The sequence below is a fragment of the Macaca mulatta genome, chromosome 10 (genome assembly GCF_049350105.2).
Source record: "Macaca mulatta isolate MMU2019108-1 chromosome 10, T2T-MMU8v2.0, whole genome shotgun sequence".
NCBI classification, from domain to species: Eukaryota; Metazoa; Chordata; class Mammalia; order Primates; family Cercopithecidae; genus Macaca; species Macaca mulatta.
Window position 1 is genome coordinate 90,557,442 of NC_133415.1, and position 13,370 is coordinate 90,570,811.

General features: G+C 42.8%; 1 protein-coding gene across 1 annotated transcript in view; it reads left to right on the top strand.

Moving 5' to 3' along the window:
- The first annotated feature begins 360 nt into the window (after positions 1-360).
- The window catches only part of CTNNBL1 (catenin beta like 1), a 177,131-nt gene continuing 164,121 nt past the window's right edge, over positions 361-13,370 (top strand). Inside the window, exon 1 of the mRNA NM_001261665.1 lies at positions 361-462. Within this exon, the coding sequence (NP_001248594.1) occupies positions 433-462 (30 nt within the window). The 5' untranslated portion in view covers positions 361-432. The remainder of the gene's footprint in view (positions 463-13,370) is intronic.

The following is a 13,370-nucleotide window of genomic DNA, read 5'->3' on the forward strand; positions in this document are numbered from 1 at the left end:
TGGCTAATGTGTAAAGTGCCGGAAGGTGCAGTTGGCAGCGTCAGTTTCATTTTCTGTGAAATGAGGATAAATGACTGGAAGCTCGCGAGAGCACACACCAAGCACCCGGCGCTCCGCCCTGGACATGGGGGGAACGCCTTCAAGTTTGGTTTCTTCTGCTCCCTGCTCTCCCCTCCCATCCCTCCTCTAAGCCTCCGCCCCCGCCCCCTCAGGCTCCAGGCGGAAGCAACCCTGTTCCAAATGCAGCGCGCTTTACGGCGGCGCGTCCTTTTACCGCGGTGTGGCCGCCTCGCTTGTCGCGCACACTTTTGCCCTATTGGCTCTGCGGCCCCGCTCGCCGCACTTTACGGCAGTGTGGCTGGAGCAGCCGCTGACGGGCCCGCAGTCTGGGAGTGAGTGCAGGGAACCGGAGTATTTGCTGGGCCGGGTACCATGGACGTGGGCGAACTTCTGAGCTACCAGGTATGAGGGGCAGGGAGGGCCGAGCGACCGCGTTCTCACCTCGGCAGGGGTCGCAGGGGCCAGAGCCCCTTCATCTCACCTCCTCTCGTCTCACTCCCGGGCCCTCCAACTTCTCATGCCACCCGGGGTCTCAGCCCTTCGTTTTCCTTTCCTCCCCGAAGCCCTCCTGGGCCCTTTCGATTCATCCCTTCTCAAGACCTGAACCCTTCACCTCCTCTTCCTCACCCTGGGACCTGGTTCCCTGAAACTCCTCTGAAACCCCGGACTATCCTTTTTTCACAACCATGTCCTCTCAGCTCTCATGTCCCCCCAGTCATTGAGGTGATGGTGGTGGCGGCGGTGGGAGCGCCCTGATCCCTCTTGGATTTGATCTCCAGCTTCTCCACTGACTGGCTGTGTGGCTTTTGGACAAGTCATTCCCCCCCTCTTTGAACGAAGTTTTTGTATCTATATGGTGGAGACACTAATAACTGCCTTAGTAGGGTTGTTTGAGGACTGTACCGTAAACTGATGTATATGAAAGCTGGGTTTAAAGTGTGGAAAGCTGTGCTTGTGTTTACTGCGATTTGGAGGAGATGTTGGGAATTCTAGCATGGAACGAGTTTCTAGGAATCTTGCTCAGGGTCCCCCTTGGCTAGGATACTTGTGGGGAGACTGTTTGGGACCTAGAGAGCAGAAAGGACTTGTCCAAAGTCACTCAGAAACAAGGAGCTGGAATTTGAGCTCAGGCGTACTGACTTCCACCCCAAAGTTTTTCCCCCGCTTTGATTCCATAGGAGGGTCATTGTGAGGGGCAGTAGAGCTGCATTGCCGAATGTGATAGCCACTAGCCACATAGGCTGTTGATTGCTTGAAATGTGACTAGTCTGAATTGAGAAGTACTGTAAGTGTAAAGTCACATTTGGGTTGGAGGCTAGTATGGAAAAAGTAAAATTTTTATATTGATAACATGGTCGTACTGATTATATCAATTACATTGGTTATTGGTCATATTGATTAAATGATCATATTTTGGATAATGGGTGAAATCAAATATACTTAATTTTAAAAATTTTATTTTGTTATTTAGAGACAGGATCTTGCTCTGTCGCCCAGGCTGGAGTGCCGTGGCATGATCATTGCTCACAGTAGCCCCAAACTCCTGGGTCTAAGGTATCCTCCCAAGTAGCTAGGACTGCAGGTGGGGCATCACTATGCTTGGCTGATTTTTAAATTTTTTATAGAGACAGGGTCTTGCTATGTTGCCCAGGCTGGTCTCAAACTCCTGGCCTCAAGCATTCTTCCCACTTGACCTCCCAAAGTGCTGGGATTACAGGTATGAGCCACCACACACCACACCCAGCCAATAAAATATGTTTAAAACCAATTTTAACTGCTCCTCTTGACATTTTAATGTGTTTACTAGAAAATTCAAAATCACATATATAGTTCAGCTTATATTTTTGTTGGACAGCTCTGCAATCAAGAATAGGTGATTAAGAACCGTGAGTCTGGACCCCTAGGTTGCTGGCAATCTCTGTTTTGCTACTAACTGGCTGCTGTAACCTTGAACAAAATACGTAACTTCTCTGTGCGTTGGTTTCCTCATCTGTAAATGGGGGACAATGACAGTAGCTGCCTCAGAGGGCTGTTGTGAAGCTGTTGAGAAATGTAAAGTGTTTAGACAATGCTTGCCAAAGAGTAAACATTCAGTAAATATTAGCAGTTATTTTCATACCACTCCCTCAGCCAACATACAAGAAATTGACCCTGGACACTTAAGACATCATGGGAAAGCACAATTCAGCATGGGGAGCTATATAGCCAAGAGATTTTTCTTTTAAAGACAGTTTAATTGATAGTGAAAGACGAAGGGAAATAGGCAAGTTATTAAATGAGTGATTGTATGCCCGCTTGGAATTTCTAGAATGGCTAGCCCGTTAAAGCTAGAAAAGGTTCATTCATTTGCTCAACAAATATATATTGAACACCTACTGTGTTCAAGGCAGTCTATCCGCTGAGTATATATAACACTGAATAAAAGACAAGATTCTTGCCTTTGTGGAGCATCTGGTGGGAAGTTACAAGATAATAAGTAAACAAGACATTCAGATTGTGGTGAGTGCTAGGAAGGGAATATAGCAGAGGATGCTATACAATTGCACTGCTGGGTATAGTAGCCACTAGGCACATGTGATTCTTGAACACTTAAAATGTGACTAGTTTCGAATTTAGATCTGCTACATGTGTAAAATACACACTGGATTTCAACGATTTAGTATGAAAATAATGTACAATATCTTTTTTTTTTGAGTTGGAGTTTTGCTCTTGTTGCCGAGGCTGCAGTGCAATGGCGTGATCTCGGCTTACCACAACCACTGCCTTCCGGGTTCAAACGATTCTCCTGCCTCAGCCTCCTGAGTAGCTGGGATTACAGGCATGCGCCACCATGCCTGGCTGATTTTGTATTTTTAGTAGAGATGGGGTTTCTCCATGTTGGTCAGGCTGGTCTTGACTCCCGGCCTCGGGTGATCTGCCAGCCTCAGCCTCCCAAAGTGCTGGGATTACAGGTGTGAGCCATTGCCACTGGCCACATGAAAATAATGTACAGTATCTTAACTTTTATGCTGATTACATGTTGAATAAATAACACTTAGGATGTATTGGATTAAAGAGAATATATTATTAAAATTGGTGTTGCCTTTTTAAAAACTTTTAAAATGTGGCTACTAGAAAATGTAAAGTGGGCCAGGTGTGGTGCCTCATGCCTGTAATCCCAGCACTTTGGGAAGCCGAGGCGGGCGGGTCACCTGAGGTCGGGAGTTTGAGACCAGCCAGACCAACATGAAGAAACCCTGTCTCGCTGGCCAGGCGCGGTGGCTTACGCCTGTAATCACAGCACTTTGGGAGGCCGAGGCGGGCGGATCACGAGGTCAGGAGATTGAGACCATCCTGGCTAACACAGTGAAACCCCGTCTCTACTAAAAATACAAAAAAATTAGCCGGGCATGGTGGCGGGCACCTGTAGTCCCAGCCGCTGGGGACACTGAGGCAGGAGAATGGTGTGAACCTGGGAGGCGGAGCTTGCAGTGAACCGAGATCGCACCACTGCACTCCAGCCTGGGAGACAGAGTAAGACTCTGTCTCCAAAAAAAAAAAAAGAAAAAAAGAAACCCTGTCTCTACTAAAAATATTAAAAATTAGCCGGGCGTGGTGATGCATGCCTGTAATCCCAGCTATTTGGGAGGCTGAGGCGGGAGAATCGCTTGAACCTGGGAGATGGGGGTTGCAGTGAGCTGAGATCATCCCATTGCACTCCAGCCTGGGCAACAACAGTGAAACTCTGTCTCAAAAAAAAAAAGAAAAAGAAAAAAGAAAATGTAAAGTTAGGTGTTTTGTTTGTGGCTTTTGTTGTATTTTTATTGGACAGCACTCCAGTAGAAAATAACCCTTGGGAGTTGGGGACAAGACCTTTTACTTTATGTAATGTGTTTGAGGAAGGACACAGAGGAAAGGATATTAAAGGACTGAAGGTTGAGAGGGAGCTAGTCATGTGAAGGGAGCAGAATGATGGAGGCAGCGAGAACAGCAAATATGGACATAGGCTATTGGTAGAAGCTGGTGCAGCCTCGTAGGGGACCAGAAGGAGGATCCATGTAGCTGAAACATGGGAAGTGAGCAGGGGAATGGTAAGTGACAAAGTTGAAGATGTAGGCATGTGACAAGACTGTGTAGGCCTTCCTTGTGGGCCATGATAAAGACCTTGACTTTTGAGAGCTACAGTAGGTAGCTTCATTCAACCCACTTGTTCACAGATGAAAAGTGAACCTTAGTCTGATAAAGGGACTCACCTGAGGTTGTGGGCCAAGGTGGTGGCCAGAGTTGAAACTAGAATCCTGATCTCCTTATTACTATTTTTTAGTGTTTACGCATCTTACCACATTTAATCTTAATGACAGTACTGAATATGTTAATATAGGAACCTTCATTTTAAAGGTGAGGGAATAGGTATAGAGAATAAAAAACATGTCCAAATTCACACAAGTGAAATGTACTTCAAGGATTCGAATCTAGGTAGCTTTGCTTCTTGATCATCAACACTTGTTTATTGTGTTATTCCAGAAGTATTTCACTTTGTCAATCTGACCCCTTTCCCCCTCACCAAGAGCAAATATGCCTAGCGCCTGCAGGTAGATTGGGCTTGCCACAGGCTAATTTTCCTGAACTACAAAACTTTACTTGCCTTCCTTATCCTGGATCTTGGCCTTTATCTTTACATTTTCTGAGGATTCAACCTAAGAGTTTTAAAATGCAAATATGTTGGTTGCACAATAAGGAACTACAATAGTGGAACTCATTTAATTCAGGTTGACAATACTGAACTGAACTGGGTGACAGGGCTGAAACCTCCTAAGTCTGCTACTGGAGAGCACTTTCATCTCGCCAGCCTAGGGTGGGCATGCTCACGTCCAGCTGGCCAGCCAGGAGCGTCTCCTTCCCTATCGCAAGTTCCCCACTTTGGCTAATTGACCGGCCAGAGCCATTCGAGAGGTGAGAGGCCCACCTGTTAGGCACCAAAAACCAGCTCTGGGCCTTTGCTCAGCGAAATATCCTCAATTCAAGGCTAAGTTTCAGAACCCAAATTCAGAATTATGGTCTAAGGCTTGGAAAGCAGCACCGGTCCCAAAATCTACCTCAGGACCTTACTGAGGCCCTGGCTTCCTTATACCACCTGGCCTTATCTCAGAATCCTGGTCTCCTTATTTCCAGCTCTGTACAATCCCCTTGTGTTCTGTTCATTCAGTTTCCTTTTTGTAAGATCCATGTCCCTCTTCCTGTTCCTAAAAGATGGTGAAGTCTGGAATCTAGTTCATAATCGGTTGCACCCATCCTCTTGCAGAAAGTCGTGAGTTTATGGATGCAAAAGTTCTTTGAGGCCAAGCGTGGTCATTCACCCCTGTAATCCCAGCACTTTGGGAGGCCGAGGCAGGCGTATCGCTTGAGTCCGGGAGTTCCAGACCAGCCTGGGCAACATGGTGAAAACCTGTCTCTACAAAAAGTATAAAAATTAGCTGGGCGTGGTGGTGTGTGTCTGTGGTCCCAGCTACTTAGGAGGCTGAGGAGGGAGGATTACTTGAGCCTGGGAAGCAGAAGTTATGCTGAGCCAAGATCACGCCACTGCTCTAGCCTGGGTGACAGAGTGAGACCCTGTCTCAAAAATGAAAAACAAACAAGCAAACAAAAAAACTCCTTGAAAACAGTAACATTTTGTAGACATGAAAGATGCTTTACTAACCAGCATAATCTATCTAAATCCTCATAACAACCCTATGAGGAAGGTACTGTTGTTAATCCCTGTTGTACGGATAAGGAAACTGAGGTACAAAAAAAGCACCTACCTTAAGGCGTCTAGCCAGGTAGAGGAAGGCCAGGGTACCTGGGCAGTCTTCCTTCATAGTTGGAGCTCCTAACTACTGTGCCGTACTGCCTGCCTGCTGTATGCCAGATGCAGAACCAAAGTGTTTTCAGACAAGTTATCACATTTAATTCTCAACATGACCTCTGAGGTCGGCAGCATGCCTGTATTATAGGAAAGGAAACTCAAGCTAGGGCGATTAAGCTGCCTGCTGAAGGCCAGACAGCCAGTAAGGAGCAGGGCCAGAACTGAAGCCAACTGAACACCCAGAGGTAGTTTTCCATTTTGTTTTCAGATTTGAAAACTTTTTAAAGTTGAGGTATAGTCCACATGTCAAAGAATGCGTTCATCTAATGAGCCTTTGGTTATAGTTATCATTTACAAAGTGGACTCAGCACGACCACTGAAGTTTGCTTCTTGGGGACATAAAGGAACAAAATTGTCTGATTTAAACATCCCATCCCTAGAGTTTGATTCAGTCTCCTGTGGGACTTTGGATTCTGCATTTCTAACCAGATCCCAGGTGATGCTGACGCTGTACTTTGTGATCCCCTGGTCTGAAATGATCTACCTTCCTTGAACAATTTTTCCCCAGCTGAGACATACTCCTCCCCTCTTGTGGGCATTGGTTTGCAGATTTTTGAGCTTAAGTTATACTTTTTCCCTGCCATTCAAGATATTGAGAGCAAATCACTTAATCTTCCTGGGCCTCAGTTTCCTCATATGCCTAATGAGGGGATTAAGTACGCAACTCTCTCTGAGGCCCCTTCTAGCTTTAAAATTCTGTGGTACTAATTATTTAGACTGGGGCTCCAGAGATTTCAAGGGATAAAAACGCTTCATGTGGTAGACTGAGTGGGGCTGAGAATCTGGGAGATTTGGGTTTTAATCCCACTTTTATCATTACTTATCTGGGTGACTCAGGACAAGTCACTTTCCTTTTCTGTACATCTTTTTTTTTTTTTTTTCCAGTCACTTGTAAAATGAGGAGACTGGGCGATATGACTTCTGGTTCTTTTCATTTCCAAAATTCAGAGACTAAGATGGATGCTGTATCTAAAATTCAGAGACTCAGCCAGGAAAAATATCATACAGTGTCAAGAAATGTTTATTTAAAGTATTTAACATTTTTTGGGTGCTTACTACTTTTCATTTTTGAGGCAACTTGGTGGGGAGATTCCAATTTTCTGCTGAGATTGGTTCTTCTACAAGTAATAGAGATAGGCACTCAGCGCCTCAGTATATGCCGTATATCCTTGACATACGTTAACTATTCATTTGAGGAGATAGGAGAATTACAATATGGGCAGGAGGTGGTGGAAAAAGTCTTCAAGAGGAAACCAGTTATGTTCCCAATATGGAAATGTACTTTTTTGATGCCTTCAGGCTTAGACATCTCATCAAGAAGTGTGCCCAGCAGTACCTTGGCTGAGAAGTTTCTGCTGGCATAGACGCGTGTATGAACTCCAGGGCACTCTCATTAAATCTAATTCCACAGATGTCTAGAAAAAGTTCTTACCTCTGAAGTTTTCCAATAAAGAATTCACATTTAGTGTGGCTTGTGACATGAGAGGTATTCTTTTTGAGGCAAATTGGGTTCAGGGACCCTTGGTTTTGGTGATATTGCAGACACCCACTCCTCTTGTCCTCTATCAGTAATATCTTAGCATATCTCTTGGATTGCAGGAGCTTACAGAAATATCTAAACTTGCTCCTTTCCCCCTCTTAGTCTTTTCTTTTGAAATAAAATTGTGAACGGTAATAAAGGGATAGAAATAGTATTAAAGAAAGTACTTGAGAAGCAGGAAAACTATTACCCTAATTCAATCAATATTTTTCTGTTCCCAGAGTCCTTACGTATTTTGTGAGGCTGGAACCATTACATATATACTATTTTGTGTTCTATGTTTTTAATTTAACATTGCCAGGAATATTTTCTGCGTTTCTACATAGCCTTCATGCTATTTTTAATATTTGCATACTTTTTGCTTGAGTGATAGACCATTTTCCCTAAATTGCTCTTCTATAATTGGATATTTAGGTGGTTTTCTGGTTTTTGTTCTTGGAGATAGCATTGTAGTGAAGTGCTTTGTTCATGTAGCATTTTTTTCCTTCCCATCTGTCATTAGTAATTACCATGTGCCATCTCCTGTACCAAGTATTGCATGCACTAAAATTATTATGACATGGACCATGGACATTAAAGAAGAATTCATAATGTAAGGAGCAAGACAGACATTTAAAAAACTAACTGTATGAATAAAAGTATTATGGGAGCACAATGGAAGGAAGGATTGGGTATGGAAAGGGGATGTATTGATGGGGATGGATTTGGTTTGGTCATTGAAGAAAAGGGAGATGACACTGGAATCCTAGCCTTGATGAATGAGTAGGGATTCTGTGGGTGGTAAAGGACACTGGGGACAGTGATTCTTGACTGGGGTTATTAAGAGCAAAAGCAGGGGAGTGATATGTTCAGAGCATTGGGTAAATGCAGCAATGGGTAAAAAGCAGGGAGTGGCCGGAGACGATGGGGGTCATCTCAGCTGCAGATGTGTGGCGCAATACGTCGTACTCACGTGGAATGAATCATTGGTTGTTTTACAGTGCTAACAGTATACTGTTTGTGTGTGTTCCAATTTTATTACAATCTTTTTAAAAAAATAGAATCAGGGTCTCTGTATGTTGTCCAGGCTGGTCTTAAGCTATCCTCCTGCCTCAGTCTCCCAAAGTGCTGGGATTACAAGTGTGAGCCACTGTGGCTGGCCCCAGTTTTATTACAATCTTGATAGAACTAGTTGTCATAATTTATTTTTTCCACTCATCTAGTAGGTATATAAAAGACTAGTTCAAGGTTGCTTTAATAAGCATTATTTTTTTTTCTTGTGTGAGTTTATCATTTGTATTATTGTGTGTCTCATAAAGTAGTAGTTGTAATTTCGTAATTGAGTTTTTCTGTTTTATGGGTTTTTTGGTGGTTGTTGTTGTGTGTATAAGAAACATTACTGAAAATCTGAAAACTGGTGCTCAGATACATCCTTCATTCTGTGAAGGCCTCCTCCCAGTAGCCCTAAGAATGTGATTCTAATCATGAAGTCATATTATATAGGCTCTTCTTGCATGTCAGTTTAGTACATTTTGAAGTTACTTTTTGTTGGAAGTATGACTATAACAGATAAGGATACAGAACTATTCTCATTGATAACATTTCAGACTGTTTTTCTCTTTCATCTCATGAGGAATTTTTTTCCTTAAGGTCACTTCCTCCCTTTGCATTCTTCTCATCATCTCTTTTTTCTGGCCCATTCTTCTCACACTTACAAAACACATTCTATTTATATGTCTTTTTACACACATTCTTTACTAAACTGTAGACTAGTATATGTCATCTGTGAAGGCATGCCTTTGTATATGCCCTGGTAGTTTCCCCTTCTGGAAAGCTCTTGCTCTACTATCTTGTTAGCTTGTTGGCTTACATCTCTGTGCTTTCATGTCAGACTTCAAGAAAATTGGGTTCACATCTGATACTTCAGTTGCTTACTCATTTTCCTCTTCCTTATTATCATATCTTGCCACTCTTGCTACAAAACCTACATTCTTTGCTTTTTAACTTTTTATTTTGAATTTTAAACTTAGAAAAAATTATTAAAATAGTGGAGTTTCCATATAATCCTCATCCAGCTTCCCCTAAAGTTAACATCTTGTGTAACCATTATGTAAAGATCAAAACTAGGGAATTAACATTTGTGTAATACTAGTAACTAAACTGCACCCTTAATTCAGATGTCATCAGAGATGTCTGGTCATTTTTTTGCTCCAGATTTCTATCCAGGATCCCACATAATGTTTGTCATATTTCCTTAGTCTTCCCTTGTCTTTGATGTTGAAGAGTACTGGACAGCTATTTTGTAGAATGTTCAGAACCTACATTCTTGAAGTTGTCAGTGCTGTCTTTTGCCAAAGATTTTCTTGGGCCTCCTTATTCTGGAATCTTCACTAGAATTTGACTCTGTAACCCTCTTCTTCATCATTTTAGAAGAACTCATTGAATCTTCTCCTTTTGGCATCTTTTTGCAGACAGCTCTTAGTTCACCATCCCTGATTAACGTTTCATGTGTGTACTGAACATTCTGGCCAAATGTTCAGATATCACATAATTCTCTGCTTCCTCCCCTGCCTATCCCCATGGCCAACTTTGCATTTTAGTCAGGGGTGTTGACATTCAGCAGACTTGAAAAGAGCCTTGGAGCTGTTTCTCAAAGATGAAAGGGCTCAAAGATGAAAGACAAGCTTCTTTACTTTTTTTTTTTCCCCCGAGACAGAGTTTCGCTCTTGTTGCCCAGTGCAGTGGCACGATCTTGGCTTGCTGCAACCTCTGTCTCCTGGGTTCAAGCGATTCTCCTACCTCAGCCTCCCAAGTAGCTGGGATTACAGGCATATGCCACCATACCTGGCTAATAATTGTATTTTTAGTAGAGACAGGGTTTCTCCATGTTGGTCAGGTTGGTCTCGAACTCCTGACCTCAGGCGATCCACCCGCCTGGGCCTCCCAAAGTGCTGGGAATACACGTGTGAGCCACCACGCCCGGCCGTGGTTCTTTTCTTCATGGGTTGTACAGTCTCATGAGCACAGAGCCTGCCTCTCTCTCAGAATAAAGAAGGTGTTAGGATATGAAAATGATTAACTCACAGTTTTTGCTCTCTTGGAGCCTGCAGTCTAATGGGGGTATATCCCAGATTTGAAATCCAAGTACAGAGTGTCAGTGCTGTCAGTGCTGTTATGGAGCCATGAACAAGATGTGGTAGCACAAAGGCACAAGCAGCGCTGCCGCTGGGAAGCTGGGAAAGGCTTTATGGAGGGAACGCTGCATCTTCAGGAGTCTTCTCTCCATCCCTTCCTTTCTGTTCCAACCACCACCACCTTAGTGTAGACTCTTCAGACTTTGTCAACAGGGTGTAGGGGTTCACACCTGTAATCCCATCACTTTGGGAGACTGACGTGGGAGGATCTCTTGAGCTCAGGAGTTTGAGACCAGCCTGGGCAACACAGTGAGACCTCGTCTCAAAAAAAAAAAAAAAGAAAGAAAAAAAAATTAGCTGGGCTTGGAGGTGCGCACTTATAATCTCAGCTCCTGGGGATGCTGAAGTGGGAGGATTGCTTGAGACCAGGAGATTGATGTTGCAATGAGCAGTGATCACACCACTGCATTCCAGCCTGGGTGACAGAGCTAGATTCTGTCTTAAAAAAGAAAAAAAAGAAGACTTTGTCAAGTAAGTAGCCTCCTGGGTGGTCTCACTTTTACCATTGTGAATCTCATATTGGCAAGTCGAGATCCAACAGAGGCCAACAGAGGACACTGTTCTTCAGTCATAGACTTCAGTCCTACCTAGTTCAGCTTCCTTGGAGACAGGTCTTCTTACTAAGCTGCCTCGCTAATTTTGAAGGTGAATTTGATGAAGACAGCTATGCCTTTCTGCAATCTCTCAGTAGTTGTCGTTGTTTAAATTGAGGGATTGAATTTATAAAGTTTAACCCAGTAGAGAAGTTTTCCCATATAAAAACGACTTCACTGGAGAATGTGGATGGTTCACAATAGCTTGTCAGCACTGTTGGAGAAAATACTTCAAAGCCTGTTAGGCATCCCTTAATGTTTAGCGTAGTGCATGAGCGTGAGCTCTGGGTCAGACGGCCTGCATTGGAATCCCAGCTCTGTTGCTTGCTAGCTGTGTGACCTTGGGTCCGTTAATTAACCTTTTTAAGCCTCAGGTCTTCATCTTTAAAATAGAGATTGTATAATAGTGTCTATCTCAGCCCAACCATCTTTTAAAAAAATTCTGCTTTCCCATCTTTCTTAAAAAAAGGATTAAATGAGACAATTTGGATAGTGTTAAGTAGTACAGTGCCTGACACATAGTGAGTGCCCAGTAAGTGTTAGCCATTAATTTTCATTATTCATCTCATTACTAAGAACACACATGCTACAGCAACATGGCGAAAAAATTTTTTTTAAATTTAATTCTATAAAGCTGCCTCAGTATTCCCAAGGTCATTGGTCCCTTGGAGATTAAGGTTCAGGATCCTATACAAACAAGTGAGAACAGTTTGTTGCCCATACGTGCCACAGTATAGAAATGTTCACAGTAGGTTAAAATACAACCTTATTCCACCACAGTTAGCAGCCATTGATATCAAGAATTATGTTATCACCACAGTAATTATTTTCCCCTGGTCTCTTTAAATATTACTAAGATATCTCAGTTTTCCTATTTTCTAGCTCCAAGAATCTCATTTACAAATTGCTCCTTCCTTTGTCTTTTTTTCCCCTTAGCGTCCTAAAGGAAGTAGTTGACTTTGGTCTAAGTCTTGTGTAGCTGTAGAGAAATTGGAATTAGGAGAAGATGCAGTAGGAATTCTGATACTGCTTTTACCTTCTCCAAGGCCAGCCATTTAGCTCTTTAGTATTTCAGCTGAATATTGGCATCCCTTGGAGATATTGAGGGTTTGGTTCCAGACCACTCCAGTAAAGCAAGTCATATGAATTTTTTGGTTTCCCAGTGCATATTAAAGTTCTATTTACACTATACTGAAGCCTAATAAGTGTGGAATAGTATTATGTCTAAACAATGTGCATACTTTAATTAAAAATGCTTTGTTGTTAAAAACTGCTAACCGACACCTGAGCCTTCAGCAAGTTGTCATCTTTTTGCTGGTGGATGGAGGGTCTTGCCTGCTCTTGCTGGCTGCTGACTGATTAGGGTGGTGTTTGCTGAAGGCTGGGGTAGCTGTGGCAATTTCTTAAGACAACAGTGAAGTCTGCTCCATCTGTTGACTCTTCCTTTCTTGAAAGATTTCTCTGTAGCAAGCTGTGCTGTTTCATAGCATTTTACCCACAGTAGAACTTTTTTCAGAATTAGGGTCAGTTCTCTTAAACTGTGCTGCTGCTTTATCATCTAAGTTCATGTAATATTCTAAATCCTTTGTTGTCATTTCAACAATGTCCACAGCATCTTCACTAGGAGTAGAGTTTATCTCTAGAAGCCACTTTCTTTGCTCATCCTTAAGAAACAGCTCCTTATCCATTCAAGTCTGATCATGAGATTGCAGCAATTCAGTCGCATCTTCAGGCTGTGCTTTGAATTCTAGTTATCTTGCTGTTTCCACCACATCTGCAGTTACTTCTTCCACTGAAATCTTGAACTCCTCAAAGACATCCAGGAGGATTGGAATCAACTTCTTCTAAACTCCTGTTGATGTTAATATATTGTCCTCCTCCCATGAATCATGAATGTTCTTGATGGCATCTAGAATGATGAATCTTTTCCAGAAAGTTTTCAATTTATTTTGCCCAGATCCATCAGAAGAATCACTATCCATGGCAGCTATGAACTTATGAATGCATTTCTTAAATATTTAATAATAAGACTTGAAAGTTGAAACTCTTCTTTGATCCATGGGCTGTGGAATGGATGCTGTGTTTGCAGGCATATAATAACATTCATCTCCTTGTACGTC